Source organism: Kogia breviceps, chromosome 6 (assembly GCF_026419965.1).
Source record: "Kogia breviceps isolate mKogBre1 chromosome 6, mKogBre1 haplotype 1, whole genome shotgun sequence".
Classification (NCBI taxonomy): Eukaryota; Metazoa; Chordata; class Mammalia; order Artiodactyla; family Physeteridae; genus Kogia; species Kogia breviceps.
The window spans coordinates 29911311-29928856 of record NC_081315.1 but is presented as its reverse complement, the minus strand read 5'-3'; the positions used below and the strand labels follow the sequence as shown (position 1 = coordinate 29928856).

General features: G+C 38.6%; 1 protein-coding gene across 2 annotated transcripts in view; it reads left to right on the top strand.

Moving 5' to 3' along the window:
* The window catches only part of LRBA (LPS responsive beige-like anchor protein), a 721911-nt gene that overhangs the window by 670409 nt on the left and 33956 nt on the right, over positions 1-17546 (top strand). The window contains exons 48-51 of one of the 2 annotated variants that reach the window (XM_059066707.2): positions 2256-2345; positions 7114-7291; positions 11744-11806; positions 15890-16045. In XM_059066707.2, coding sequence (XP_058922690.1) covers positions 2256-2345; positions 7114-7291; positions 11744-11806; positions 15890-16045 — 487 coding nt within the window. Of the gene's footprint in view, positions 1-2255; positions 2346-7098; positions 7292-11743; positions 11807-15889; positions 16046-17546 lie in introns of both variants that reach the window. The other variant, XM_059066706.2, reaches the window with a different exon arrangement.

Genomic DNA, 17546 nt, shown 5'->3' with positions numbered 1-17546 from the left:
GATGTTGATATTAGAGGTACCTTATTAATTCAGTCATTAGATTGTAAGCTCATGTTTTTTGTGTGCTCAGTCTTATCCGTAGGCCCTGGCATAGTCCCTGGCAACAGATAAGGAGAAAGAGTAGCTTAAAGGTTGAGCATATGAGCTCTAGAATCAAGCTGCTGGGGTGCAAATTTTGAGTCTGCCATTTAATTACCATGTGACCTTGGACAAGATACTTAAGTTCTTTGTGCATTATTTTCCTTATCATACAATTTAAAGATTAAATGATATAAGATAGTAAAATCACTTAGAAAAGTTCCTGGCAATAATAAGTACTAAATAAATATTTGTTATTGGTGTTGTTAGCAGCCCTCAATGAGTATTATTTTTAAATAAATAAATTTATTTATTTATTTGTTTATTTATTTATCTTGCTGCTTTGGGTCTTCGTTGCTGCGCACAGGCTACTCTTCTTGTGGAGCACAGGCTCCAGGTGTGCGGGCTTCAGTAGTTGTGGCAGGTGGGCTTCAGTAGTTGTGGCGTACGGGCTTAGTTGCTCGGCGGCATGTGGGATCTTCCCCGGGCCAGGGCTCAAACCTTTGTCCCCAGCATTGGCAGGTGGATTCTTAACCACTGCGCCACCAGGGAAGCCCCTCAATGAGTATTTGTTGACGGCATGTTGAGGGTCTAATCTGTACAAATAAGCACTTTGCTGTGTTTTTTACATATATATCATTTATTCATTAATATAACACTATGAGGTTGGTACTATTATCCACATTTTACAGAAAGAAAATTGAAACTTAGGTTGAATGACTTGCCCTAGGTCACATAGCTTATAAGTGGTGTGCAGTCAGGATTTGCACATGGTCTGTGTGACTTCAAAGCCTGTGCTGCTTCCACCATAACACTCAGCTTTCACAGAGGTGCTTTCCAGTCTTTTCTGCCTAAGCAAGTCATAGTGCATTCCTTGAATTTATTGGACTGACTGCATCAAACTGTTATTCAACCATCCAAGTACATGCCCTGCTTTCTATATTAGGAATACTTTCTTCAAGGGCAGAAACATTGACACCTAATACTGCTGTATACATAGTTGACGATTATGATTGAATGCATAAATGAATGAATTGCTATCATTGTTTCTTCAAAGGTCATTGTAAAGGACTACTAATGATATCCTTATCAAATAAAAAAAGGAAATTAATACTGGATAATGATTATAGTTCCCTGTTTATGATTTATTAATTGCCTACAGTCCTGTAGAGCATATAATAATTGAATACTCATTTTCTTAAGGATTAAAAAAATAGCATGATGAACATATATTCCCTTACAAAGAGGTTTTCTTCATCCTTTTAGCCCAGAAGTTTAAGAATACTGACTGTGTGGGGTGTTGAGGTCATCTTTATGTATCTTTGCTTCCTTCTATCCCCTCACACATACTGTAGCATTTATTCATTCACCCAATTTAGGGATCTAAGAGTGAAGAAGATAGGTAAGGTCCTTGCTCTCATGGATCTTGTATTTTAGTGGGAGGAGACAGGCATACGCAAGTAAACAAATAAAATCATTACAGACAGTGACCGCATCTGGCATTTAACAGCTTTCCTCGATGAGGTTGGGAAGTGAGCATCTCTGCCGCACGACAAAGGGCACAGGCACATATCTTCCGCAAAGGGCTCACACACATGTTTCTTGTGTTTGGTCAGTCCCCGGGTTAACCCTGTCATGCTTGGATACACCATATGGCTTTTACTTTGTTGTTTAGCCACTTAGGTTCAAAGAGACCGTCAGCAATAATGCTCTTCAAAAGTAAGAGCATCAAGCGATTTTCACAGGTTCTGGGTTTCTTTTTTCTACTTCCCAGGGTGAGATGGGGCCTAGAATCAAAGCAGCAGTAGGTTTTCTCTATACCTGTAAAAGATGAGCTTTAGTCATCAGGGATGATGCAAAAAGGGGGAAAAAATGCAAGAAAACAGAGATGAAGCCACAAAGGACAATTTCTGATTGTAATAGCTGGTTTCTGTTTCCTATCACTGAGCAAGATGAGAAAGTTTCTCAGGGTTTTGTAGGAACAGCTTCCACGGTGGTGAAGAATGACCTCACCCTCGATGCCCTACCAGGTGCCTAGCCCCACTGTGAAAATACAAGGTTGATTTCCAACATGAAACAAGCCAGAAGTATGGCATGACATTTTCAGGTGACAGTTGTGGTTCTTTTGCCTGTAATTAGCACCTCTTAACCCTCAAACTTGGCCGTGCCTTTTTCAGGCTGTCGAAGCTCAAATCCGAAGTTTCGGGCAGACGCCTTCTCAGCTCCTCCTAGAGCCCCATCCTCCCAGAGGTTCCGCCATGCAAGCGGTAAGTGCTGCCTGCGCTCTCCTCATTTCTTGCCGCTGTTTGAGACCCTGCTGGACATTCATAACTGTTTTTCATTGTGCTTGAGATTCTCCACCACATCTGGGCCTGTTCTTCTTATGCACTGTTTGTGAACTTGCTAACAGCCAGCAAATACGGCCTGTTCTCCTGCAGTCTTCGGGAAGCAGACGTTTCTCCAATGCTCTAGTATTTCATCAGGTTGTGCTCTATGTTGCAGAATTAAAAGATCCATAATTGTCTCATACCCTCACTGTAGGATAGAATCTCCAGACGTGGGATGGATAACTTTTCTGGTTTGATCCTATGATTAGTTTTCTAGATTCGTTCTCCTATTGTGTTTATTCTTTACATCCCAATATGTTTTTCCGTTTGGGAATTTCAGTTTGCGAAGTAATCCTCATATGTAGGAAATGTTACTGAGAGTCAGGGACCTTGGAGGAAAAAATGATGATGACGATGATGATATACTATACGTCCAAAGCTTAATGCATAAAACAGTGATTTATATTTCCTGTGATTCTGAGGGACAGATGGGCATTTCTTGTCTTTCACCTTGGCTCCCTCACGGACTGCTAGGGCAGGTGCTGAGACGCCAGACCACTCTTTCCACGTGGTCTTTCCTCATCAGGGAAATTCGCGCAGGCCACTCCCATGGTGGGAGCCGTGTTGCAGGAGAACACTTCGGCATGGCTTCTCGAAGCTTGCTTTTGAACGTGCATAACACTGTTTATGCCGCATTCTATCGGTCAAAAGCAAGTCAGTCAGAGGCCAGCCCAGAATCCAGGAGTAGGGAAACAGACTAAGGGCTGTAAAATATGTGGCTATTCCTCTTTTATGGTTCCTGAAATTTCAGGGGGAAATATTTTAATGATAAAGAAAATTCATCATAGGAACAAATACTGAATGGCATGACAAAAATCATATTTTAAAACTACAGGCGATAGGTATTATATTTTTTCTTAAATTGTCCCTCAGTAAAACAGGTTGCTCATTACTGTTTTAAATTAAGAGTAGGGGATTTAATGTCTGTTTCCATAAATGTAATGAATAATTTTTTTTTTTACTTTATTTATTGATTTATTTTTGGCTGCGTTGGGTCTTCGTTGCTGCGCGTGGGCTTTCTCTAGTTGTGGCGAGCGGGGGCTACTCTTCGTTGCAGCTCATGTGCTTCTCGTTGCGGTGGCTTCTCTTGTTGCGGAGCATCAGCTCTAGGCACGCGGGCTTCAGTAGTTGTGGCACACGGGCTTACTTGCTCCGTGTCATGTGGGACCTTCCCAGACCAGGGCTCGAACCTATGTCGCCTGCATTGACAGGCAGATTTTTAACGACTGCTCCACCGGGGAAGTCCCTGAATAATTTTAAATGGATTCTGATTCCATGTTGTGGCTTCGAATGGTAGAATTTTGTTAGATGCCAAGAAGGGCCAGCGATACAGATGTGGTCTTCTCTGCCTCTGACCCTCTTTCTCTTTCTTCCTTTCTCTTTCCATATTTCCTTCTTCTTTGTGTCTTTTCCCCTTTTGCCCTCTTTGTCATCTTCTTTCTTCTTCCAAGTCTATTTTCCCCCTTCTTTCTCTATAGGAATTGACCATTATTATAAACTACAAGCATTTAAAAAATTGTTTGCATAACCTTTTCCCCTCAGTGTTTTTAAGCAGGTGAAATCATATGTTTAAAAGAACATAAAGGGTAGCTTTAGTGAAAAGACTACATGAAAACCGAACGTTTGGCAAGAACAATGGAAGATAATGCCATAAAAATAGTAAGAATGATTTATGTGTGGGGTTTGGAATTAGTTTTAGTAATAGCTTGTCAATGAGATGCAGGCTGCTGCAGGGCTGGCTAATGGAAGCACCTCCACTGTTCCATTGACTTTCTACCTGGGTCACGGCCCAGCCTTGGTCACTGGGACCAAGAGGGAGTTCCTACTGCCAAGCCTCTCTCCGTGGCAGAAGGACGACTGGTTCACTGAGGCAGATCAGCTTTGCTGTCCCGCGGGTGGCAAGGCTGGGAAGGCACATGCTTATTTGAGGATGGGAGGCCGTCTCTCCCATTATCCTCATCCTCTGAATCAAACACCTGAACTCCTTTGCAGACCTGTGCAAGTTGTGCTTTTCCTCTTATACGTATGTGGGTGGGAAAGAAAGGTGTGTTAGAAAGAAACCAGAGTTGTCAACGAGTGCATACTTAATCTGGGAAAACCGAGTGAAATCTGGCTAGCAATTTCCTTCTTCTACCTCATACTGGGCTTGCAGAGGCACCCAGGATTGGATGAGGGTTTTTTCTCTTCCCCCTATTTGACCAGTTTTCCCGCTCATCCATAGCTGTTACTGTGACTCTAGACTAGCCCAGTATGCTGGGCTGGGCTTTTTCTTATTTCTAGTGTTCCTTATTCCATACTCACTAGCCAAGGATGCGATGGCGCTCCCAAGAGTTTCCTGCTGCTTTGCCTGCACTGGGAGCTCTAGTCAGGATGAAATGCCCAGGAACAGCCGGAGAGACAGCTTGTTGGAAGGATGCAGGGGGTGGTTCTGGATATGGTGTCTGCGGCTTTCTATGGAAAAGGGCTTGTCCTTGCCATGTGGCTAAGAGACGACCACTAGAGGCACTAAGTAAACAAGACGTTCCTCCTATACGTTAGAGATTTTCCTGTGTTTTTTTTAAGGGCATAAACATTGGAATTATTCAATTTGAGCCTAATTGTATTTACAACATGAGCTGTTAAGCTCAGAAATATGTATCAACTTCCTTTCAGTGAGACTTCATGATGTATGTTTTAGTCTGACTTTCTCAGAGTTTATAAATTGACTTTAGTAAATATTATTTTTTTAAAAACCTACGCAGTTGAAAAGTAAGGCTTGGTGTTCTGAAATGACATTCGTTTCCTTTTCCCAGAACTTCATCAAAGCTAGCTTATAGGATATTTTGTGGTTGGCTGATTGTTTCTCATTTTTACCCAATTTCACAGAATTCCTTAAAGCTGTGTAAGAGGTTCTTTGTATAGCAAAGGTTACTTATTGATATCAGAGGTTTTAAAAATCAAAGGCCCAAATGTTATTAATTGTATTTTACTACCATTCAGATGAGTTCCCCCATCAACCATCACTGCAGCACACACACACACACACACACACACGAATGTAGCAGAAATTAAAGCCACCTCATGCTGCGTTAAGTGCATGCGCCATAATATACACCAGGTGTAGTAATTAGCAGGCACACGAAGGCTGCCTATTTGTCTGGTTTTGCTGCTGTTGCTGTATCCCCCTGTGTTTTCACACTATCAGATAGTTGGATTTAATTGAGGCCACATCAGATGAGGCATTACTGACACCTTTAATTGAATGAGCATCCAGGGAGGATTAACTCATAATATTGATTGGCTTTTAGCCACTTGCTTAGAAGGGTGTCTGGGTAGCTTATTAGTTGCCTTTATTTACACCTTTATGCAAAGAGTGCAAATAGGAATTCTTAGTGCAATATGTTTTTCTAAGTACTCTTAATAACTTTTTTTAAAAAGCACTGATAATAAAAATGCAAATGTATTTAATTTTTTATTAGCAGTTCTGAATAAATACGTGTTAAATATATGTGCCTACACATTTACATATACCTGGTGTTTTGAAATATGGCAAGAGGAAAGCAGCCAGAAGCACTTCATCAAAGTGTTTCAATTCTGAATGATACTAATCAGCTATTAGAAAATAGACATAGTAGAGGAGATTTGCTGAAAACGCACAGTGCAATTACTGCATGATAGCATACTACCACAAAGTATAAATAAAGCCAATAAATCAGAGTGGTGTTATGTATGTCTCGGATTATGACATATGGTTTGTAGGAATGTTCTAAATCTTAATAGCCTTCCAGATTTATTTTGTTGCTAGTTATTAGAACAGACAATGTTTTGTTTAACATTTTCAGTTACTTTTTTCTCTTCAAAGGAGAAATCAAAAGTCTTGAGCTTTAGTTTCTTTACCAAGAGGGAGGGGGCCATCTAGCTATTTCTCTTTATCCTTAGCTGCAGCAGAAAGCAGTGGCATTTGCATTATAATAGGGCAGTGTTTATGACTTGGTACACTATATAAATATATTGTTTTTACAAGTACATTGAATTATGCATTGCTTTGAAACACCTTTATAATTAAGTTTGTGTATTACGTTCACAAATTATTTCTCTACTATAATAATATATGCATGCTGTACAGCTGTTATTTTTAAATATATTTGTTAATTAATTATCTCATTATTTAGTTGTCAAAATCTTCATGCTACCTCAACACGACTTTTGATGGTCTTTGGAAATGACGGCGGCTTGCTTTTGTGCCCATTGGCCATTCTCATTCCTTTTTTCTCTTTTGTTCAATACTGGACACATAATAGCAATTGGAATGGTTTAACACAATCCCCAATACTTTGCCTATTCAGAATTGAAATCAAATCATTCTTTTAGTTCTTCATGGGAATTGGGTGGGGAAGGGAGTTAATAACATTTATAGATTTTTAAAGTGTTTCTGTTAATGTAGTTTACTTCAATCACCTAGAAATTCAACTAATGACATACACGAAAACCAAACAGATACTAATTGCTGTTTCTATAAGCCTTTCTGCTTCACTGTGCTCTCACTTGCAACTTGTGTTAACACGGTCTTCCCTGTTCTTTTCCTGCACCCTTTCTTGTCTTTCGTTGTCTTTTCCTTCTTGTATATTTGGATCTTGTCTTGCCCACTCAACAGTATCTCCTCCTGCAGAGTCCATTGATGTTCACAGACCAAGCCCAGCAGGATGTTATCATGGTTCTAAAGTTCCCCTCCAACTCCCCCGTCACTCACGTGGCGGCCAACACCCAGCCTGGGTTGGCAACTCCTGCTGTGATCACGGTCACCGCTAACAGGCTGTTTGCCGTGAACAAGTGGCACAGCCTTCCGGGTAAGTAAAGAAATACCCTTGTAAGGCCTAGTATAACTGCTGAACGTGGTGTAAAGATATTTTACTATCCACCTAAATATATTATATCTCAGCATTTAAGCTTTTTAGTTTTCAAGCATTAGTCTGAATCAAAATCAAACGTACTTTGAAAGGTTTAAAGAAGTTCCCTCTGAGGCGTATAATACAAAAGTTAAAACATAAACTCTTCTTTGGCATCTGGTGGTTTGCCTTTATTCCTTGGAGATAAATATTATTTCTCATATAATGATATTCTATATCGTGTCCATAAATAGTATGTATTTATTTATCAGATGTTCCTCTTTTTTCCACTCATTCATTTGCTCAATAAACACTTCCGATTGTCTACTATGTGCCTTTTTGTACCTGGCATGGAAGTATTTGTTGTGGATGATAGAAAAAAGAACACTTAAATTACCCAGCTAAAATATTACAAACCCATAAGTACATTCTGTTCTTTCATTAAGTGCTGAATAATTAGCGTAACTAATGGCAAGATACTGAAATAACCATCAGAATCACAAACAGTCAACATTTGAAGAGACATGAGAGTTCGTCCAGTCTAGGCCCACATTTTACCAGTAACGATACTGAGCCCCAGGGAGCTTGCCTTGTTCAGTATCACATATGGCAAGTCAGTGGCAGAGCCAGGTTTGAACCCAAGTTTTCTGACTCAAGTTTTATGATCACCGCTCTGTGATTTATTGTCTCTCATTAGAACAGGAATGTTGGGATCTGGATTTAGCACTGTTCCTTTTGGCCACTAGTTAGAAATTCTTTTTGTACAGAAGGAAAATCTTTTAAAGTCCTGGAGATTGTAGGCTTTTTTTCCCAAGCCATTGTTTTAGGTAGGAAATTTTAAAAGATAGATTTTAATAGTCTGTTAACTTATTATTAAATCTGTAAAATGTGCATGAAGCACTACCCATGATAATACCTGAAATGGTGGCACAAATATAAATTCTTGAACAAGGACCTCATGCCACATTAAATGCAAGAGATTTTAGAATGGAACAGGATTGAATTGACGTTCAAACAAAACATAGCACTAACTATGTTCAATAATGTAATAAGGTACGCATCATGACGGATCTGTGGTTGGTATCAGAATTTCTTAAATATAGCCATTTTCCTGGCCATTAGAAATGAAATGAATGGCGATATTTGATTAGAGAATAGATTTCATAACAGTAGAGAAGGTAAAAATCAAGGCAGGTATAGTATCTCCATTATTAGGCCCTTTTAGTCCCTTTTCTTCAAACGAACATATCTTACAGAGGTAAGTGTGTATGCAAATGACATACTTATATTTTGGGACCAAAGATTATAATTTGATGAACAACTGTGATTTCTTTTTTGTTTGTTTCTTTCTCTAAATACCACTCGTTAGAAGAAGAACATGCTGATGGTGTGTTCTGTCATGCACACCAGAGGATCTACCTCTGCTGTGTGCAGTTACCCTTAGAGCTTGGCAAAAGCACCCGTGTGTGTGGCCTAAGGGCCCCCGCAAACCATGCTTATCCTGGGTGGCTGGCTGTGGTGGCTCTGAGAACCTCTTCAGTCTAAACAGAGTGACAGTACATGTGAGGAGGGACAAAACTTTTCAGCTGCTAGAAAGCCCTGAGCACTCTCCACCCCTATCTTCAGTCTTAGCCTAGCAATGAGCCAGCTCAGCGGGAACTGCACTGGCTCAACCAGAGGGCTGCTAGGTCTCCAGCGGATACCTAGTCCTTAGGCTCCCTCCCTCAGCACTGATGGCTGAGCTCCTCCTGACACTCCCCTTTGGAGCAAGCCCATCTCCCTGGGCTCCCCTTAGTATCAGTACTGGATTGTCAGCTGTTCTCCTCCCTACTCCCCCCTTTTCTATAGATCTGTAAAGTGACTTAGGGGTGCGTCCCTCTGCTGGAGTGCCACATATGGTACCTCCACCTGCTCTGAGCCCAAGCTCACTTTTCTGTAAGGTAAGAGCTTGGGAGACTGCATACGTTTTGCCAATTCTTTGCCTAGAATTCTCCCTAGTGGGCTTTCTTTGGGTCTGTACCTTGTGTCACTGGTGGTTTTGGTCCCCATCCTCTGGCTTTATAGTACGACACAGCGACTCTTCACCAGGTAAATTACAAAGAATGGTAACATATGTAATTACACAGGTGATTCTCTTTCTACAATGTGATCTCCAATTCTCAGTACACCTACACCTAAAAATATTAAGCATCCATTTCATTAAATCTGTGCCTCATTTCAGGTATGTTTATTTACATAAATCTGATCTTTCATCCTATGTTGTGCTGCCTTTACCTGTCAGTATGCCTTGATTTAAAACAAATGTCAAAACTTCCTAACAGCTTTTTTTTCAATGAATATCAAATTCATGTTGCAGGTGTTTTTAGTTTAGATTCTGGTTCTTTTCTGAGATTCCATGATTTCCATAGCTTGTTCATTAGACAGCTAGCTCCTGTCAGTGCAGTGTCTGAGTCCTGATTTAGGGGAAAAATCATCTTTATCCTTCCATCTCACTCAAAGGACCTTGCAGAGCCTCTGAAACAATCAAATAATGGCACCTAATGTTTATAGAGCATTTTGTAGGTTCTGAATACTGTTTTAATCACTTCACACGTATTAACTCACTGAATCCCCTCAACAACCTTAGGATGTAGGTTCTGTATTTAGGTTGACATTGCCATTTCTGTAGGTCAGAGAGCCAGGTATTGCTGATTTCATGTGGTTCAACCTAACCCATCTGACCTATTTTACAGAGCAGGAATCTGAAGCACCGAGACGACATAACTTGCCCAAGGCCACACAGGCAGTTAGTAGCAGAACTTGGATTTGAGGCATGACCAAAGATAGTTAAGCTCCTAAATCTCTTTCACTGACAGTTTGGTTTTAATGTTTCTATGATCCCAGATTCTCCAAGTCGTAGAGAAAACTTCTCAAGGTATTAGTGTTGATTGGCACTGGTATTACTGGAAGTAAATGGCCCTGTTGGGTATATCAGAGACTGTGGTGCATTTTCCCTGATGATTCCCTATATGTGTCCTGTGATTTCTTTACTGGCAGAGCTAGTAATCAGCAAAGACAATACTTCAGTAAAAGAGGGAGTCATTTGCCTTCCTTTTTTCATCTACTTTAATGTCTAATATATACTCAACTCTAATTTTTAGTGCTGATATTGTACTTAGGTTATTTTATCAGTATTAATGATCTTCCAAAAGATCATTGAAAAATCCTTGAAAAGTTGACACTTACTAACAGGGGAAGTGCTAACATCAGAAATTTAGAATTAATCTAATTAACCCATTGGAATGTATCCCATGTTTATTTTCAGCCCCTCAAGGACAGTCAGAAAGACTTCTTAAAATCTGACGATAGCAATATCATCCTAATCTTAGTATCTGATTATATCAAGCAGAGCTCTGATACCAACCAGGCAGTAGTTTAGATGCTCATGGGTCTATAAAAGGCAGATGCGGACCAGATTGAATGGCTGAGTTATTGGAGGAAAATCATTTGGAAAAGGACCGAGAATTTAACTCTCAGATTTACAAAGCTGAAAAAGATCATCTATTCTGAACCCTTCATTCTGGGGCTGCGCAGCTGGCCGGTGGGCTCTCTGCGTCTCACAGCACCTCCTCTCGGCCTCAGGCCCTTCTGCCCTTTCACAGGGAGACAGCCCACAGAGTCTCCCTTCAGTCACAAAGCAAGTACATCTGAATCTTTAGAACTATTTTGAGAATTAAACAAACTGTTCTTAGAATGGATTGATTTTTGTTACTCATTTGCTTCTCAGAGTATTTTTAAATTGAAACTCTGGAAATATGAAATGTTAATAAAAGTTTTTTTAAAACTGCAATCGGATCTTTAGGAAAACATCTCAGCCACATGCATTTAACTAAAACATTTATCTGCAGATAGCTTTCCTTATTTTTATTCAAACTTTCAATTGATTGATGTTACGTGATGGATGAAACACTAAATGCTCCTTGACTTAGAGCTTTCCCTTTCTCCATCATAAATTGACATTTTTGTGGCTCCTTTGTGCTGCAGCATTCAAAACTGCCTTTTTAAGAAGTAACAAAAAAATAGTATTTGCTACAGTCAGCAGATGGTTGTCACATTTTGTTTTCAGTGCGCCTTACCACTTAATTTTGTTTTGTTGCAGAATCAGAGGTTGCCAGTCAAGCATCTGCTATAGCTTATGGCCTAGGACTGGAGCCACTGCTGATGGCACATGTTCAGAACAGCACTAATCTAAAATAAATGTTTAATAAGCTAGCCATAGAAGCACCTGGAATTTTTTCTGTTTAAATTTCACAGAACTGTATGAGAGATTTGGAGGTTAGAAACAATTCTACATGAGATTTGACTTATGCATTTTAATGTAGTTTAGTATAGGAAAAATAATGCTTTTTTTTTTTTATCGTTTGTGAATTCCAGCTCATCAAGGTGCTGTACAAGACCAGCCATGCCAGCTGCCAGTGGAAATCGATCCTCTCATAGGTCTGTCACTTCCTTCTCTCTTTGCGATTCATTAAGCTCTGTATGGTGGCCCTGAAGTGTAGATTACAGTTGTTTTTCACTTGCTGGTTGCTGGGAATGGAATTTTCCTGATAAACCATTTGCATGCAAATTGGAATGCAATGAGCTGTGGCTATGCTGGTATTTCATCAACTCCCCCTCGTTGGTTTGCCTAATTTGAACAGGCCTAGGACGCGTGTCACTGAAAATTAATATGGATGCTGTAATAATGTGTGATTGAGAATGCGCATGAAGTTCTGTCAGGATAATATTGGATCTTTTCATCACTCAGACTTGTTGATGAGCAGGAGCGAGGCACGTTATGATGAATTGGGGTACCAGTAATGTGATGGAGCTTCTTTGCGAGGGAAATTTTCATAATAGCAGTGGGTTCTTAGCAGCACTGTGTTGTGAAAAATAAAAGTGTAGTGCCAGGGTTTCATCATTAAAGGAGATCAGTCCTTTCTTCCTGGACCCTCCATTCAATCTGAGGGGATTAATGTGCAATTGCAGAGCAGTTTCAAAGTTGAAATATATGGCCCGGCCAATGGCAGTGTTAAGGTATTTGTATTCATTTTCCTAGGGTCCTACAGCCCAATAAATTGCCATTGGAGGTTAAATTTGTTCAGGGTGAAAAAAAAAAAAAAAGAAAAAAGGAGTAGACCAGAAAGAGCCATTGGGATGAAATGACTGTCTGCAGCAGATGACTTAGAATATTTAGTTGCTGTTGTGCTTTTTGAGTAGGTTAGTTGAAATCTCCAGTTTAGCATTTTTCAGCCTATAGTGGGGATTTCAAATGTGGCCCCACTAAGAGTGTTAAGCCTTGATATTGAAGATTTTAGTCAATAACTTTTAGAATAAAAAACTTAATTACCTAGCTGCAGGGGTATGCTACTAGCATGGATGTTTGGCCTGCAATTTTGTCAAGTTGCCCTAGCACCAAGCTCATTGATTATTTTAAAATTCAAGGTGTTCCCTATGTGTATGTCACCGTTTTTTGTCTTTAACACCATTGTTTCAGTGGAGAGCTAAATGACCACCATTTGCAGATTAATTATCAAGATGAACTAAAGTACCCTTAAGCTTAAAACTAAGTCTTTCATCATTTCCCCAAATATAAGCAGAAATCTAAGAAGTAACTATCTATATGAAGGATAATTACTACCCTGGTTCCTAAATCTTATTTTACTTTGAGTAGCTATGATTTGCCATATATTTTTTAAAAACTTAAATGCTCACTTGGGTAAAGTTTTAAGAGTCAGGAAAATAATAAAACCCATTTGCTATGCTACTTAAAGCCTGATTTCTGAAGTATAGAATCATTGTTTGTCTTAAACCTTGACAATGAATATCATATAGCAAAAAGTCTAAATTAATTCAGAAATTGTGACCCTTTAGACAAGGCATGGCGAACTTTTTTGGTAAAGGGCCAGATAGTCAATAGTTTAGGCTTTGTGGGCCATAAGGTCTCAGACACAACTACTTAAGTCTGCTTTGAACTCTTTCTGAGTTATGTGACAAATTCACAGAGTGATGTATTATTAAGGATTACTTTTACAGTCTATCATTAAATAACCATTTTAACAATCTATCACTGAAACTTATTTTTAATGATCTATCAATTGACAGCATGATTAGATCCTCCTTCCATTTTCTAGAAAGCAATGAATTGGAAACCACCTGCCCTGCAGAATGATTTGATACCTAGGCGTTCACCTTCCAGCATCACATCAGTATTTTGAATTGTCCCTTTTTTTGTCTCTCAAGAGATTTTTTTACCCTGGGGTAAAGCGCCAGAATAAAATTCTATCTAGTGGAACAAGAGCATGCAAAAAGGGAGGTAAGAAAGGAAAACTCACAGGAGAGTTCTCAGGCAAATCTGTTTCAGGCAAGAGAACATATGAAAGTTGAGGAACTAGAAATTGATTCCCGTAAAACCATCTGTGCCTGTGTGTCTCTTGGGAAATCTTATACCCCAAGGGATATGCATGTCCCAGTTTGAAGACTGCTTATTTACACAAATATACCTAATTTTCATCAAATAAAAATACTTTCAGTATGGAATCTCAGGAAGTTTACTAGAGAAAATAAAGAGAGATAAAGGAAAGGCAGTTGGGAGATTATATCGGTTGGATGGATGGATGGATGGATGGATCGATGGGGGGTTGCAATGTTAAATTATAAGTAAGCACTTATTTGGAAAATAGATCATCTGAATGCTGAAGGGGCATCAGCCTTTACCCATGGGTACTTTGTGGTCATTCAATTCAAAATTATGCACATGCCCGGATCTGTCAAATTAGGTCCTCCCAGGAAATCATGCCAAAAAGACGAGTGAAAGTTTGTATCATAGGAGTGAAAGTCATATAAACATTGGCAAAAATAAACATTGTTATAATTTTCATGTGGAATGAAGAACTGTAGTAACCAGTTTAGAAAATACTACATATCTTGTCTTTAATTGCTAGGTTTCTTGGAATTAAAAAACTAAATTGTATCACACAGCTTCACTGCAGTGAGATGCTAATGTCTCTCCATGATACACTATGATACATAAAAGCTTTTTTCATCTGTCAGCAACTTCCAACTTCCCTTTGTGTGGAAGGAGGTGGGGAGTGATCCTCGGCTAGAATCGGCCCTTTTTACTACCGCTGTCACTTTCTAGCCCATTAATCTCCCCAAAGAATATGAAGCCTATTATCAAATAGTTATCTAATAATCCTACATGGTTAAGTTGTATAGTCAGACACTAGCAGAATTTTGCAGCATTTCACATGTATATGAATATGTTTACTGTGTTGCGTATGCCATGAGGCCAAGGGATATTTTATTCCTCTGTATTCCAGCACAGGACTGGAGAGTATTTTGCACACTTTTTTCTTCCATATTACTTTCTGAGCCTTCTATTGAATTGGCCATATTAACTTAGTTACTACATACAATGAATATAACATAGATATATTTCTTTCTAAAATTTTTATCAATAGTACATCTATGGTATTTTTCCCCCCAAAAAAACTGCAAACTATGGTACAAAGAACATAATAATCAGAGGCAGAAATTTATTTTGTTCTTTCTCATGTCTGGTATGATCAAGTTTCTCTAGCAGTGTAAGAACCATAATTTGTATTGGAAAGTTGGTGATGAAATAACTCTTAGATCACTAGCAACAAAGCTTTCTATCTGGTTGGCTTCATAATGCCAAAAAAGGCATCTCAATGAGAATTCCTTTGCTGATAATGACACACTTGATAGTGTATTTCTGGAGGATTATTACTCTTCACATATGCATGATGTTGCTCTGTGTCTGACCTTGTGCCTCGTGACAAAGCCCATCTCAGGTGCTCTGTAGCGCTTCGAAAACACACTGCCAGACTGGCTTGTTTTATAGCTTACAGAGGGAGTAAGAAAGTGGCAGTGTGATGTGCTTTGACTTCTTCAATTACAAGTATCTTTAATAAATAGTCATTTTACCCTTTACTTACATGCAAGTGCAGCTGTAAACAGGGGAAATGGGAGTTCACATGTAGTCAAATTAAAGACCTGTTAAAGCCAAAGTAGTACAAGATGCTACAATATTTCAAACATATGACATTTATATTCTAGTATCTCTTCCTTGTGACAAAAAGTTAAAGGTAATAGATTGTCACAACATGAATCCATTCTCATGACAGTAGATGTAATGAGATTGTCAGAAACACAAACCTAACTGTGATGCGATCTGGAGATTCTAATCTAGTTTGGTCCTGCCCAAGAGCTAGATAGCATGTTCTGAGAATTGTATACTACGTATTTTAAAATTGTAGTGTATTATTGTTTCTTTCCTCTAGGCAGAATTTCATACCGAGCTGTTGAACTTGGCTACCCGTATTCTTCCAGCAATCAGATTGTGTTTTCCTACTTGGTTTTTCAAATATTACTATATTGAATATTAAAGATCAGATATTCTTATCCTGGAATGTATTGTCTCTCCTCCCTCGGCCCCAACCCCCAGTATGGCAAACTCTGGGATTTCTTTGCGCGTGTGGGTTTAGGAGGCTTTTTTTTCTTCCTCTGTTCTCATAGCCAGCAATACAGGAATGCACAGGAGGCAAATCACTGACCTTTTAGACCAAAGTATTCAAGTGCATTCCCAGTGCTTTGTCATCACTTCGGACAACCGCTACGTTCTCCTCTGTGGCTTCTGGGATAAGAGTTTTCGAGTCTACTCTGCAGACACAGGTAACTTCATCATTTCTTCATCAGTGAACTAAAGTTTATGACAAGTGATGTTCAGAGACTTGAGAATGCTTTCTCATCTTCTTCCCTCTAAAAATTACAGAATTCTAAAACTTGTGAAATAAAGACAGTTTTCTCGTTTCAAGTAATAATCTACTCTATAGTCCATTATTAAGTTAACTTCAGAATGCTTTTAAGAGGCAGTTTTTGGTAGGCTTGTCTCCCAAGCTTCATACTTGCAGAATGAACGATTCATTTCGAAAGCATATCCTGGTATGTAAATACTGTATGCACATGTATATGCATAATCTTATGGCAAGTGCACATACTTATAGGTGTATTTCCCCACTTTAGTGTTATATAAAGGTTATTTTTTCCCTACTGGAAATTCTCATTAAGTGTATTTCTTGGGAGCAGATATCTTGCCTCCACCCATTTCCGCACAGAATCTTGCTGAAAACTACACCATCGTGAAGGAAAGTAGCTGACTACTGATTTTATGTGTGACAGGAGGTCTTGTTAAAAATATAAAAGTTTAAGTCTATATATTCATTTGCATGAATCTTCCCAAGGGACAAACCAAACTCAAATCAGTATTATTACACAATATCCAGTCCAGTAAATGGTTATATATTTTTGCATATAGGAAATTGAGAACATTGAAAAATTTAATGGAGTCTCTTTAAAGTATTTTAGAAACTGTTAGAGGATGAAGTAAACTCATAGTAAATATGTAGTTGTATATTTAAAATAATTAAAATTAGATATTAATGCATTAGAACTTGATAGATACTGTGGAAGTAGATAGTTCAACTAAAACAAGGATCTACAAATAAATATCTTGATTAAATGTGGGATAAGAAATTTTTTTAAATGGAAATTTCTAGTTAATTAAATGTTTTACGGCAAATCATCTTTCAGTTATGTTAATAATCTCTATAAAATGTATGAGTCCATGCTCCTGCCTTAGTAAGTATAGCATATTAAAAAATTAATTCTTGGTTATCCAAGGAGTTTATCCTAGGTATATTTTGATGATAGCATTGCAACATAGCAATGAGAGAGTAGGGGAAATAGTTAAATATGTACTGTGCATAGAACAAACCCTAGAAGTTGTTTTCAGGCATGGTCCTGTTTAATTTTTGTCTTATGGAATTGATCTAATTTTCTCGTAATTTCCATGTTTATTCTGTAGAATAAAGAAAGAAAGAAAACATCATCATTCAGGTCTTTCTGATTACTTGGGTGTTTACTAGATGTTTAGGTCTGTGAGGTTGATTACTTTTGAATCTAAAACTCCTCTGGAATTCTTTAAAAATTTTAAAAGGGGTTGATAAGCTTTCCTAAAATATATTTATTATTATAATGAATTTTCTCTGATTTAATTATCAAATTTAAATTTTAACCTTTGCTTTCACTATTATGGTAATGACAACCTTGGCATTATTTGACCTCAAACTGTGGTCCCTTCTCACACAAACTTTCAGATTAAAATTGTGACATC